This window comes from Frieseomelitta varia, unplaced genomic scaffold (genome assembly GCF_011392965.1).
Source record: "Frieseomelitta varia isolate USP_RPSP 00005682 unplaced genomic scaffold, Fvar_1.2 scaffold_550, whole genome shotgun sequence".
Taxonomy (NCBI): Eukaryota; Metazoa; Arthropoda; class Insecta; order Hymenoptera; family Apidae; genus Frieseomelitta; species Frieseomelitta varia.
The window spans coordinates 53,234-66,766 of NW_025110313.1; the positions used below are offsets into that span (position 1 = coordinate 53,234).

At 30.5% G+C, this 13,533-nt stretch overlaps 4 protein-coding genes and 1 long non-coding RNA gene across 10 annotated transcripts; 3 read left to right on the forward strand and 2 right to left on the reverse strand.

Moving 5' to 3' along the window:
* The first annotated feature begins 119 nt into the window (after positions 1 to 119).
* On the forward strand, positions 120 to 1,388 carry LOC122533745 (frataxin, mitochondrial). 2 transcript variants are annotated; one of them, XM_043663755.1, is made up of 4 exons: positions 120 to 247; positions 329 to 646; positions 919 to 1,039; positions 1,119 to 1,388. In XM_043663755.1, exons 2-4 carry the CDS (start codon positions 405 to 407, stop codon positions 1,386 to 1,388), a joined length of 633 nt encoding a protein of 210 aa, XP_043519690.1. In that variant the 5' UTR covers positions 120 to 247; positions 329 to 404. The 2 variants fall into 2 exon arrangements, with proteins under 2 accessions (XP_043519690.1, XP_043519689.1); XM_043663754.1 differs by having other exon boundaries at positions 120 to 646.
* A 5-nt stretch (positions 1,389 to 1,393) lies between these two features.
* Positions 1,394 to 6,741, forward strand: LOC122533741. 2 transcript variants are annotated; one of them, XM_043663744.1, is made up of 14 exons: positions 1,394 to 1,522; positions 1,824 to 1,925; positions 1,986 to 2,253; positions 2,417 to 2,561; positions 2,653 to 2,852; positions 3,320 to 3,426; positions 3,826 to 4,047; positions 4,442 to 4,645; positions 4,758 to 5,060; positions 5,121 to 5,219; positions 5,542 to 5,924; positions 5,982 to 6,090; positions 6,197 to 6,355; positions 6,479 to 6,741. In XM_043663744.1, exons 2-14 carry the CDS (start codon positions 1,851 to 1,853, stop codon positions 6,674 to 6,676), a joined length of 2,472 nt encoding a protein of 823 aa, XP_043519679.1. In that variant the 5' UTR covers positions 1,394 to 1,522; positions 1,824 to 1,850; the 3' UTR covers positions 6,677 to 6,741. The 2 variants fall into 2 exon arrangements, with proteins under 2 accessions (XP_043519679.1, XP_043519680.1); XM_043663745.1 differs by lacking the exons at positions 5,982 to 6,090; positions 6,479 to 6,741 and having other exon boundaries at positions 6,197 to 6,351.
* Positions 6,742 to 6,836: 95 nt separating this feature from the next.
* On the reverse strand, positions 6,837 to 7,948 carry LOC122533748 (short neuropeptide F-like). Its single transcript, XM_043663758.1, has 4 exons — positions 7,863 to 7,948; positions 7,646 to 7,746; positions 7,312 to 7,493; positions 6,837 to 7,125 (listed from the first exon to the last, which is right to left on the reverse strand). The coding sequence occupies exons 2-4, from the start codon at positions 7,731 to 7,733 to the stop codon at positions 7,072 to 7,074; spliced, it is 324 nt and encodes a 107-aa protein (XP_043519693.1). The 5' UTR covers positions 7,734 to 7,746; positions 7,863 to 7,948; the 3' UTR covers positions 6,837 to 7,071.
* Positions 7,949 to 9,203: 1,255 nt separating this feature from the next.
* LOC122533742 (pyruvate kinase-like) lies at positions 9,204 to 13,187 on the reverse strand. 4 transcript variants are annotated; one of them, XM_043663750.1, is made up of 9 exons: positions 12,390 to 12,746; positions 12,103 to 12,244; positions 11,550 to 11,788; positions 11,176 to 11,353; positions 10,877 to 11,095; positions 10,622 to 10,797; positions 10,205 to 10,435; positions 9,820 to 10,042; positions 9,204 to 9,506 (listed from the first exon to the last, which is right to left on the reverse strand). In XM_043663750.1, the coding sequence occupies exons 1-9, from the start codon at positions 12,456 to 12,458 to the stop codon at positions 9,292 to 9,294; spliced, it is 1,692 nt and encodes a 563-aa protein (XP_043519685.1). In that variant the 5' UTR covers positions 12,459 to 12,746; the 3' UTR covers positions 9,204 to 9,291. The 4 variants fall into 4 exon arrangements, with proteins under 4 accessions (XP_043519685.1, XP_043519684.1, XP_043519683.1 ...); XM_043663749.1 differs by adding an exon at positions 13,097 to 13,187 and having other exon boundaries at positions 9,368 to 10,042; positions 12,390 to 12,526; XM_043663748.1 differs by adding an exon at positions 13,097 to 13,187 and having other exon boundaries at positions 9,368 to 10,042; positions 12,390 to 12,602.
* On the forward strand, positions 9,956 to 11,413 carry LOC122533749. Its single transcript, XR_006307771.1, has 2 exons — positions 9,956 to 10,032; positions 11,158 to 11,413. It is a non-coding gene; the product is annotated as an uncharacterized LOC122533749 (long non-coding RNA).
* Positions 13,188 to 13,533: the final 346 nt, after the last annotated feature.

The window sequence follows — 13,533 nt, forward strand, 5'->3', positions numbered from 1 at the left end:
AAATTAATAATTAATTTGCTATACACTCAACTCTTTATAATTAATTTGCTATACACTCAACTCTTTCATTTTTAAATTGATTCGAAAGTCATATTTAGTTTTATACGATAAAAAGGACTTACGTAATTATTACTACGTATGCAGAATTAATAGCATTACTTCGAATAAGAATTTATTTTAGTCTTTTCACGTCATTTTCGTACAACACGGAATACATATAATGTGAAATATAATTCCCGCGTTACAAGTAAAAATAATCCCTTATATAAACGTGTACATAGATATATATTTTATATGTGTACACCTTATAACCTAATGTTTTGCGCAGAGTATACGCATGGCGATGTGTCCCTTTGATGCGGCGTTTCGTTTGATCAATATACAATATATAAAAAATTTGTATCATGCTATTAACTAGAAGCGTAAGAAGAAGCAGTCTTTCAAGAATTTTATCGTATGATTTAGCATCAAAGATTATAAACAGATGTTTAACGCAAACGATCGATGTAAAGTATTCGAAAAGTATAGGTTATCTTGTATTGCACTCTAAAAAGTATACAAATAAAAATAATGAAGTAAAGACATTAAGTTATAAATTAATAGCTTATTTTAGCTCAAATAATAGTACCGGATTTTCAATTGCAGAGTAAGTATGTGATACTAACAATGATAAATTATTTTGTTTATATATAATTTTATAACTTCATAATTCTTGTTAGTGACATTTCAACATTGCCATTATTAATACATTTTTGATATCTTTGTGTATTTCATTATAAATAGGGAAAGATGTATTTATGTTTTTTTTTTTAAGTAACTTCAATTAACTCTTAATTTATGTAGTTATGTAAGAGTACAAAAGTATATTGATGAAAATAAATAATGAATAATATATAGTAAAGTTTTTCTTTTATACAGAGAACTAACACCTGTACAATTTGAAAAAGTTTCTGATGAAACACTTGACTCTTTAACGGAATATTTTGATGAAATAATAGAGCAAGCAACACATTTATCAGATGCAGATGTATCGTATGGGGTATGTTTTATTAGCAAAGCTTCGTTCTATAACTGTGTTACATAATTTATAAATAATAATATCACAATTGCTGTTATAGGATGGAGTATTAACTATTAAGTTTGGTAATTCCCATGGTACATATGTTATAAATCGTCAGACTCCAAATAAACAAATTTGGTTATCTTCTCCAAAGTCTGGTCCAAAGCGATATGATTTTGTAAATGGTAGATGGATCTATAAACATGATGGAAAAACATTACACGAATTACTTAATGATGAAATACCAGCGATTATAAGGGGCCAAACGAACTTTAACAAATGTTCCTTTAGTGGCAAAGAAAGAGAAGCAACAATAAAATCTCTTTAGTTTACCATTTATTGATGACTAAAATCGTTATATCAATTGAAATAACTGACTCTACTAAAGTGGAAATGTACAATCTTACAATTTATGTATATATATAATAATATAAAACAGATAAAACATTGTAATATATTTGTGTGAGTATTTATATTTTTGTGAGATGTTGACACTTGCATGTTAGAATGGCACATATTTTGTAGTACATTGTTTTGTTAGATCGTGAAACAATTTAGAAGTTTATTAAGAAGAAATATAATACACAAGAATTTGAACATTGCCATAAAAAATAATGCTATGAAAAATAACATATTCAACGATTAATATACATTTTTTTGTATAAATTATTTATGTAAATAAATAATATGCAAATTGAGTATTACTTGATATTATTATCTGAAATTTATTATTGATAAATATTTTTATATACTTATTTTTAAGAACATTATTATCGAAGAAACAACGAAAATGGAGATTATGGAAGATGGCAACTTAGTAGACCGTGTTAGAATTTTATTACAACGGGATATGCAGTATTATCAGGTACTATTATTGTTACGTGCTTTACTATTGCGCAATAATTCATATGTCATAATGATACAGGAAATGCAAACCGTATTAAAGGAACCTCTTTGCTCACGTATTAGCGGCGGAAAACTTGATTTTCCAAGACATGCATCATTTGTCGCAGTTAAAATCGTTGCGTGGTGGGAAACAGATTTTCAAGCTGCTTTTAAACGTCATTCTGGTTTAAGTTTAATGGAAAACAAATCATCTGCAACTGCAGAAAACGAAGAAGAAAGAGTTATCAAAAAAATCCAACCGTCTGAATTTGTATTACTTGTTGTTGATACTGCCGATAAATTATTAGGTAAAAATTATAACTTTGTTGTCGAGAAAGATGGGAGAAAAATTAAGTTGTTGTAAATATTTAGCTAAATAGAAAACCAAGTTCTTTTTACTGAAATAAATATAAAATTTATAACAGATAAATCTCTTAATGTACACATTTTGTAACAATAATATTATTTCAGAACATTTACATCTGCTTATCCAAGAATCATTAGATCATGCTGATTTAACAGTATTAACAGCTACTTTAGGAGCAGCTGCATTAGTACGAAATTGTTTATGGTGTTATAATCAACAAGCTAAAAATTTGATTTCCGTACAGTCAAGGTGTTAGTTTATCATAATTTTCAATTAATTTCCAATTAATAATATTACAAGTTCTTCAATTTCTAATTTTTATAATTTTTCTTCGGGATAGTGAAAAATTAAACGCATCGTATAAATCTTATCATGAAATGGCTGAAGCTGTAGCAGAACGATTATTGGATTTGCATTGTCGTTTAATTTCGTTATACATACTTAATGAAGCTGATTCACTTAGTTGGCACGATACTAAGTCATTTTTTGAACGGGAGCGATGTTCTTTCGTAATACAAATGTGGTGGCTATACATACAAGGTAATTACACATACAATTTCATTACACATTATAAAGTTAGAAAGCAGTATATTTTCGCTAAATAAAAATGACGAACATATAGCATCTGATATTGAGATATTAATTCGAAAAGTTCAGGAAGTTTGTATCGTTTTTGAAATATATACGTAGCTTTTGCTTTATACAATATGTTTTATCTCAAAATTATGAAACATTCTTTTCTATTATCTTTTTACTAATTTCTCTTTATCAAAAGAATGTCATTTTGATAAAGAGTTCTTTCTTTAAAAATGTTTTTAGAGAATTTCCCTGTTTGCAAAAGATTTTCTCCAAAACGAAACAGTACTAAATAACAGTTAAACAAATCTGTTGAAACAACGCTTGGGAAATTTATTAGCAAAATAGCTTTACATATTTCAGAAATTTAACAATGTATCAATTTTATTCTTATTTATCATATATCTTTATAGTTGATTTCATATTTTTAGGAACGAAGACAGATTTATGGAGTACCGTATCTCCAAAAATGGCACAACGCGTTTTTTCTGGAATGTTGAACGAATCTTTATCCATTATTATTACAAGATTTGTTTATGTAAGAATATTTCCGAATATATGACGCTTATGTTGACTGTTTATATCAACTTATAATTTTACCAATTTATTCTTTTTTAAATATTATTTTGAGAACTAGCGGTGCTATTATGCACGACAATGAAAAAAGATCTCAACTATTGCAGTCTAAAGTATCATTTCTGCAGTATTTTTACACAAGTTATTATTCTTGTATTCATATTTATTTAAGATCAAATTACAGACAATGTTACTGAATGTTACCATTAAATTTTCTCGTGCTCGCACCAATTACTTTTTGTAACGTATCTCTTCTAAATATTTACAATTTTTCACTTATAATTAAACGTATACTTGCCGTATATTTATCTAATTATATGAATTATAATATCAATACAAATAAATATAAACTAACAAATAGGGTCGACCGAGTTTAGTACGATCCGAACAGTTCTGGACAGATGCCTTTAATGTTCTCTGTTGTACTGGATATCTTGCTTTGGGCGCTTGTGTTAATGCCAATGAAATGATTGGAATGAGATTAAATAAATTACCCACTGCTATTAGAGATATACACACGAAATGCAACGAATTGTTGATTTGTTTGTTATTAAGGGGTACACCTCTTCAAGAATTATATCAGGTATAAAACTAATAATTTCAAATAACTGAAAATAGATATGCATGCTTTTCTTCATCGGTTTATTTAATTAATTTTTTTCTACAAATTAATAACCATATATATTGTATTTATTACTGATGCTTATTCCATAGGTAACGTGAAAAATCAAATCCACCTTTTGATTCTGTTTCTATTACAAATATTTTTAACCGATTAACTAACTGAAGAATAACAATATCATATTACCGCAAAAGAGTGATTTTTATAACAAATTTTTTGCCAGCATTTTATACTTATCCATTATTTACATATAATATCTATTATCTTTATAGTAGGAGATTAGAATTTCAAGAATTCATATATATAGGTATAGATTATATAGTTTTCTTCTAGATTTGATAAATTTTCATTAAAGGTGTTTCGTTTTGGACTTGAAAATTTAACAATTTTGCAACCACGTCGTGAACCTGCTCCCTGGTTATTAATAACTGCACCAAACTTAGTAGGTTCTATCGATTCTGATGTTTACATCTCAAATTTGCCAAAAGATCGAGGTGTGATTTTAGAATTAAACGTTCTTAGACATCAACCTCAACCAAATTGGCCCCAGTTAATTAAGGTAATTACAAAAATAATTTTTTCTACATCTTTATTAATAATACAACATTGTTGCATTGCGACATATTTGCATTAACTTACTGAAAAAGGATTCTAATTAAAAGTTTCCGTAGGTAATCTTTATGAATGACTATGCGGTAGCTAAAATATTATTGAGCACTTTGATCCACAAATGCGGTAATTTTACGTCTGAAAATGATTTTGAAAATTTTAAAAAATTACGACTCGGTGGAAAGAGTTGCGGTGGTTTTTTATGCGGTGGTATAACGTGCAACCCATCGATGAAAGTAACATCGGCATTAGGCCTTTATAGTTTAATGTATATCTTAACATACATAGCACAAGATCCTGGTTGTGTTATTGTGCCAGCTTTAAAGCAACTTCCTGATTGGTCGAGTTATCTGGATCGACAACAGGTATTCATTAAAATATTAAAAAGCAATGTCTGTAAATGCAATGTAAGCACATTTATTTAGGTTTGGAATCAATCAAGACCACCCTGGCTGAATGCAATTTTGAATCCTTTAAAGAACATGATGTATCCAATTATCGAAATTTTGTTGGAAGCTGTAAGAGTAAGTTGTCTATGTTTATTTCAATAGCAAGCAATAAACACCTACAAATAATCATGTAGGTAAAAAAGGTTGTACGTTAACATTATCATTAATTTTGAATATGATATTTTAATAACAAACGTAATAAACGTACTTTTTATATTGCAACTGTTATTAGAAAATTTAATTTATTACACACTATACAGAATACAGAAATATACAGAAATATACAGAAGCTGACTGAGTATGAGTTTGAATTAATTGAATTTAATAAGATGTGAATTAATAATCATTATAAGAATTAATAAATATTGACTTTTAAAGAATTATTTATAATTTTCAGACTGGAGCTAGTATGTACCAAGCAATGTCATTAGTAATTGGCTGTTTCACTGAATTATACGTAACGTTACCATCTTCAATTTTAAAAACCGTACTTGCATTGCACGATAATATTCCTGCCCATTGTCATCCAATTGGTGGAAACGTTCTCCTTCACGTTTTGTGCTCATCTCTCTATACTGTTCTTATCGAATTTTCGGAAATTTGCGAAACGGAGATACAAGACAGTTCAACAACACGAGAAATAGACTACGAATTAAATTTTTTTGACCCTAATGATATACCAGCAACAGTGACTACTTTGGCCGAAGCTATTTGTAGTATCGACGAAGACAACAAGCACACTTCTCAAATCGACGATTTCTTCCAGCTTGTAAAAACGAAGTAAGATTATTTTATAACTTTGGGAAATATTTAAAGGCAACGAAACTAATATTTCAGTGTACAAGCACCAAATGCAGAGATTAAGGAAACGAGCAACACGTCTTCCATTATTGAAATATATACCGACGAACTGTTGTTCACTAGTTCTGGGCGTCAGGCTTTGAAAGTACTACAAAACACATAATCTTCCTTCATTGAATTGTTATATTTAAAATTTATACGAATCTTTGAATTGTTATATTTAAATTTTATACGAAATCTTTGCATTACAGCTAACGCATGAACTTCTAATTCGCGCGTCTGATTTACTATTGTATAAGTTACGACGAAATGATATTACCAGACTTGTAGACAATATACCTGAAACATCACCTCTCGTTAAACCATTAACACACATAATGTTCCATATTGAAGACACTACGTTTGATCAGGTCGGTATTACAATTAGTAGAAATGGTTGCGATAGAATAAACAAGTAGGAAAATCAAGGAGTAAATTTTTATTTAAATTGTTACATCAAATTTATATGTTATATTATAACATTACATTTACAGTTTCTTATTCAGTATGAGAAAACAAACTGGAGAAAGCTTTTAACAATGCCACTTTCCGTTACTCTGGACCATGCACGAAGCCAACTTTTATCAAGACCAGAATTTAAAAATGTCGGCGAATTGAGTTACAAAGACAAAGAAGCAGTGTGTTCACTTAAGAAGCTCTGTTCTTCTATAAAAACGGCACATTTCAAGTAACCATTGAATAAAATTTTGTTAAATAATCTTAACATAAGACGAATGAGCTAATTCTAAAGTTTAAATTTTTTACATTGCAAATTTAGAACGATTAATATGGATTAATAAATTGTACATGTTATACACGAAATAATATAAAATTTTTACCTAGAAATAATATAAAAGTGAAACGCAAATATTATATTTAAAATTTATGAAATAAAAAAGACATAAGTCATATATTAAGGAAATAATAGCAATTACTCATGCTCTATGTGTAATAAAATAAAATTCACATTTCTCGTAAAAATATCTTCAACATAAGTGTTTTTGACAAATATCAACATATCACACATATTTTGCAGTTTTTATAATAAATAGAAGAAAACCGAGGGAACATAATTATCCATATTTGTTCACTTGTCGAATCTTGATGATGAAATAACACTTGTAGGTCTTGGAATTCCGATCTGAAAAATATAAGAAAAAAAAAAATTTTATAAAAATACTATTCTAGATGTCACATCATGGCGAAAATGAAAAATACAGAAGTAATCACGAGTCGTAATTAGAAACTGCTCTCTTGAGATACGATTCTAAAATTCAGGAATGATCTTTATTTCAAAGTAAAAGCTCATATATGTGAAATAACTTACAGACAAATGAGGATTCGAACGTCCGAAACGTAGACGCAACGAAGGCGATCGCTGAGATTTTCGAATCATTAAGTGTTCCAACGGAGTCTCGCCAAGTCCAATATTTTCTAAAGCATTATGTTGCAACAAAAGTCTATACAGTTCGTGAATATTTTCTATTGGCATTTTGTCTGGTACCTCATCTGTAAATACGATATCCTAATCTTAGTGAATGTATCGTAACATTTACTGATACATAGTTACCGACTCGTTTAACTTTGCTAAAATACGACTTTAAACTCAAAAGTTAAGTACTCGATTTTTCTTTAATTTATATTAAACCTTTTTCACCTACCTCCGTAATCTGTGTAATCTTCAGCACCAATAACGAAGCCAACAATAATAAACACCAAGATTGATTTCGCGTAGAATTTGATTGACATCTTATTCAATTTCCTGAAGATAAAACGATATTAGACTCTACTAGAGTCTATTAAACTTTACTAAAGTTTAAGGGTAAGATGTGCCAAAGGAGCAGCTAACAGTAAACACGAAAAAGTTAACAAACTCACCAAAGGAAAATAGGAATGAATACGGATGAAAGAATGCCGAAGAAATCGTCGACTCGATTCAGGTTGAAATTAGAAGAGTGTTGCGATAGAAGAGTAACGATGAGAAATGAAGCGGTATCGAGAGTGTCTTCTTATATATATAGGGGTTGAGATGGTTTGAACAGGGTAGAAGAGCGTGGGCGTAAGCACAGGTGGCCACTCGAAAGCGAGCATGCGAACTGCCACGAGTCGAGGCGTTTCTCCATCCTTTTCCTCTGACACGAAGGAAATTACTTACGCTTATGACAATTCCTTCGCCATTCAATTTCTTTGATTGATGATTTTTCACTATTTTTCACTTCTACAATCTACTTGCTTATTTTACAAGTTCAGAGACATTGAGAAATCTTTGGTCGATACGAGTTTGAAATTTTTAAAATTTCTGTCAATAAATTTAACTTCAGATCGACGACTTACGTTATCAGTTTGAATTTTTCGGATTGTTTCGTCTTTTACTTTACTGCATACAGTAAATAATATTAGATACACAGAGCTCAAGCTTACCAAGGTTTCACGGATAAGAAATAAATCTTTGTCTCTACTCTTAGTAGGGGTTCAATTACGTTTCAATGGTAAGAAATAACTGATCTTGGAAAAGGCTGCTTGATTAACTATGATTAGAGCATAAATGCAAGTACGCCATACTAATAGACCATAGACGGTAGAATTTCTTTCGCTCTGATTAGTTTCTTGTTCTAATTGGCTATTCAAACTTGTAGAACTCGTAAGATTTTTTCGAAACGATGCTGTAAGTTCTTCCCTCTTCTTTAAAAAAAGAAGATAGAGCTAATCGACGACTGAACGTCATAAGTAAACAGCACGAGGGCATATAAAATTACATTCTGGCATTATTATTAATGTCCACTTGAACATCTTGACTATTAATGTCTGAATAAACATATTTGTTCAGAGTAATAGCTAGCTTGATTGAACGCATGATGTACATATATACATATCGTGACAATAGATCTTGATGACGATGGAAAATAAATATAATTTCCAATATGTGCATAATCGTTGGATCCTATCATATTTTTATTCTAAAAATATCTTTTCTATAAATTATTAGTCATCGTAACTTGACCTTGCATTTATAATAGATAACTAATTAGTTTTTTTTTATGGATTATAGATATCGTACAGTATGTTATTTCTTGATATGATTTCTATTGGTTGACGGCAGTATTTGATTTAGATATTTCACATATGTTTCAACAACTTATAAATTATTACAGCTTATCGGTACGGTAATTCTTTTTTTATCAGAAGAACTTGTTACAGGAAAAGTATAACTAAAAGTCATAATTAACAATGCTTCATTTAGTGCTTTATTGTTCTAGGTATGAAAAAAATTATTTCATTCATGTCACACAGGAAGAAATGAAATATTTCACCAGCAAGGTTCGAAATCCGCGATTTGATTTTCCACGTGTCCAGGTGATACGTAAACTATACGCACGCAGTTAGTGAAGCCTGTTCCTTGACGCCATCCGCTAACAACCACGATCGGATCACCAACTCTAATGTACCTTTTTCTTCTGAGAGAATCGATACCAGTCTGTATTCGGGTTTGTATATCTTTACCCCAATCAGCCAACGACTCCTCTATGTTGACCATTACATTAAATATAATCATTTTCATTAAGATACTAACTGTTAAAATAGTGCATTATAATCTGGCACAACTGCTAATATTTTTACAATAATATCAATTTAACAGTTAGTGTTATATTTCTCATGTAATATAATATAATATTATAATACATACTAATATAATAATATAATATTATACTATTACTCCTAGAGTTTTTTAACTCAACTTTGTCTGCTTGATCTGAGTATAGCCAGGCGAAAAATGTATTTGTAAAACAAAGGAGAGCATATTTATTTTTATGAAATGAGTAGAAGATATATTTACTTCTGTAATGAAGAGAGTGGATACCGTAATAGAGTTGCAACCACCTCGCAACGACTCCGTGACGAGTAACTGCAAGAATCAGACATCGAGGACGGTACATTGACAACAGAACAGCGCTGCGTCCAGTTGTTGTAGTAACGATAATCGCTGCTGCTGTTGATTTTAAAGATGTCTCGACTGCTCCGACTATGATGGCGTGTAAAGGATCCAAAGGTATTGGCACCTGTTTTTCGTAAAATGTGCAAATAACACGTAATAATATGTAGTAATACATCGTATTTTCAATGTTACGTTAATCAAAAAGAAATCGATTCATACAATTTTTCAATCAATTTGTATTACGAGATATTCAATTAATACCAGTTCCACTCAACAGCTTGAGTACCTTGTAGCTTAATTCGTCGAAAATTTCCTTTTGCCATCGAGCGCTTTCAGCTTCCCTGCATACAATGTCAACGTCTTTTAATAGTTTAGTGATATCCTTCATATTCATAGCACCGGTTTTAAGGAAGATTGCATCGACTCCATTTAAAACAGCGTGTGCAATGAGATTCATGTCAATGTTTAACTCTTCGTTGTTATACACTTGAAACCCTAACACAATTGGTTTCCCTATCTATGGGAAATCGACCTAATTAACTATGATCTTGAATATTATCAAAGTTCTGATATTTAAAGTTCTTTCATCTTTCAACATTATCTAATCGTTCATGTGTAAGTATGTAATAAAATTTGGCGTAATTTCGTTAACTATAAAAATCGTAATTAAAGGCAAATACATATTTAGTAGATAAACGCTCACCCTAATGCATTTTGCAATTATTATTTTCTCCACTAGAAACAATTTCTCGTTACCCACGTCCACTTCGATGCTATTTCTGTCGAGGAGAATAGCATCAGCTGTACTTAAGATTTCGTCGAAATTCTCCAAACCTTGCTGCGTGGAGATTTTGGCCACGACACAAATTTTAGTAACACCTTCAATCAAACATTGATTTGCGTTGTTTATCGAACATTGCGAATCATTTGTGTAATGTACAGTTCGTTCAATTCATACCCATTTGCTTCAAGCGACTTTTCATCCCGTGCAACATCCTTACGTTGCGTGTATGATTCATTATAAGGAAATCGCATTCCAACATCGAAGCCAGTTTCACGTGCCCGGTGTCTCTATCCGATATTTGTGGTAACGAGACTGTACTATCTAGTAACTGTACCAATTTGTTATCTCTCACGATACCACCTTTAACGACCCTACAAGTTACAGCTTTTTCATCTGCATCGAACAAATTAATATATCGTTAATATTTACAACGATCGTTTCTCTATCGATTATAGACAATATATGCAACTGACGGATGCAGGAGACTTGTAACAAAGCGGTGCCTCGATCAATCAATATTCTGTCCCCTTCTCGGCACACGCGTGGCAATTCAGAGTAAGAAATCCAGAAACATTTAGCAGACCCTCCGCGTTTTGCTATATCGTCGGTTACCAATTTCACCAATTTACCCTCTTCTAATTTAGCGTATCCCTACAAATATCAATGTTCGTCTACACACGACAGTGAAAAATTGCCGATAATTTAAATGAACTTGGTAAAAAAGATTGTGTAATGGTCTCATTTTAAAGCGTCATTCTATCCTACACATACATATCGATATTGATCAGTATCATCAATATAATTGTAAAATATACTGATTGAAGTGGTTTCTAGATTTTTATCATACTATACTCTTCTCATCACCACGGAATACACCGGTTCTTATTTCAGGACCGTGAAGATCCATTGCAATTCCTAAAGGATAAACCTCGCTCGTGAGTTCGTACATTTTGTTCCCCGCTTCTCTAACAGACTGTACAGTGATTGCATGCCACTTCTCCGTCTCGTGGGACATGTTCAAACGAACGATATTTGCACCAGCCATCATCATGTTAACCACAGCGTCAGGATGAGAATTCGCTCTACCTACACGTATCAAACACGTATACATATATGTTACATGTATGTCTATCTGTTTTTAATGAAATAATAAAATAATAAAATCTAAAGTTTCAGATTATAAAGTTTTTATAAAGATAATAAAGTTTTTAATGAAATAATAAAATAATAAAATACTGATCTCAACAGTGCAAAGCTTTGAGGATATCTGCTGCATCAAATGAAATTTGTATTATTCTACTTATCGTATTTGATAATTATTAACTTTATCAATTTCAGTCGAGTCCAAATTGTCTAATCATTAAAACTCATTTAAAGATGCAATACAAAATCGTGCTTACCTAGTGTGACCATAATTCGAGTAAGTCGTGCTAGTTTAGGACTAGAATTGATATCGAGCCGTACGTCGTGCTCAAGGCGTGTATTTTGATACGCTGCCTTCATTTGATCATCCGTTATGTATTGATCTTCAAGACTTATCATCTATACAGATGTTAAAAGAATATTTTCCTCTTAAAGCTTAGGATTTTAATTCGATTTCACAACTAATCATCTATGCCTTTATTTATATTACATCATGGGTGTGAAAATGCTGTGTATCAATTATGAAAAATATATTTTTATGTACCCATGGCATTTGGCGGCATGATTTCATCCATTTAGTTGCTGGCGCAACGTCGCTGGTGCAGAACATCATGTAAGCGGAAATATCAGTAGAAATATGTATAATTCTGTACACTTCGAAGCTTAAAAATCTATATCTGGCTGTTGGGAATAGTAGTTGTGAGTTATTTCTGCATGTCTTCGGTATAATTTTGCAGGAAGTAAATAAATGGACAGGCTACATTTTGTGGTTAAAAAAAAAAAAAAATGTGAATACTGCATATGTTTCTATGTTCATCAGAAACTCGAATGTAATTTGTGAGATATTTGAATAAATGTGCAAAGTAGTTTTGTAACAACATAGGTGTCTACATTCTAACAAATTATTACATTACACATTGTTACATTATGTTCATTACGAAATACAATATTTTTAATTATTCTGCAATTATTGTGTATATTTATTTATACCTACGTAGATATTTGTGATATATATAATATATAGTATATGTAAAATATATGTACATGTAAAATGTTTAAGTATGTAACTGGCAGATACATCTCGATCATTTGACAAAATTTCTGCTACATACATACATTTAAAATGACACGACGTCTTTTACGTCTTTTAATTTAATTTAAGAATTTAAATTGTTAATTATAAGATATTGAAAGGTAATATACAATTCTTGGAATTTTATCTGTTTCAATTATTTTTACAAGATTACATACATCACAAGATTTATTAAGCAGTTAACCAGACTATATTCTTATCGTCCTTGTCAAATAGTATTCCTTGTCTGTCACGTAACATAAGTCTGTCCTTGTCGCACATTGCTGCGCTCCTTGTCTACAAAACGTTCGTGCTGCCATCTATCAGAGACTATCGGAAACTCTATTAGAAAGTCTATTACCGACTTTGATTATAGCGATTATAATGATATTATTATAATACTATAAATAAATAAATAAATAAGAACTTTGTAACTTCAATAACTTTTTATAAATTATAATAAATTATATAATGATTCAGTTTACAGTAAAAATAGATAAATGTTTTCAACAAATGTTAGTTATGGAATGAATCACTAATTCTAAAATGGAATCTATATATACATCTCTATAAACAAGTAATCATGGCAATAACATTTCCATAGTAATAAATAAAC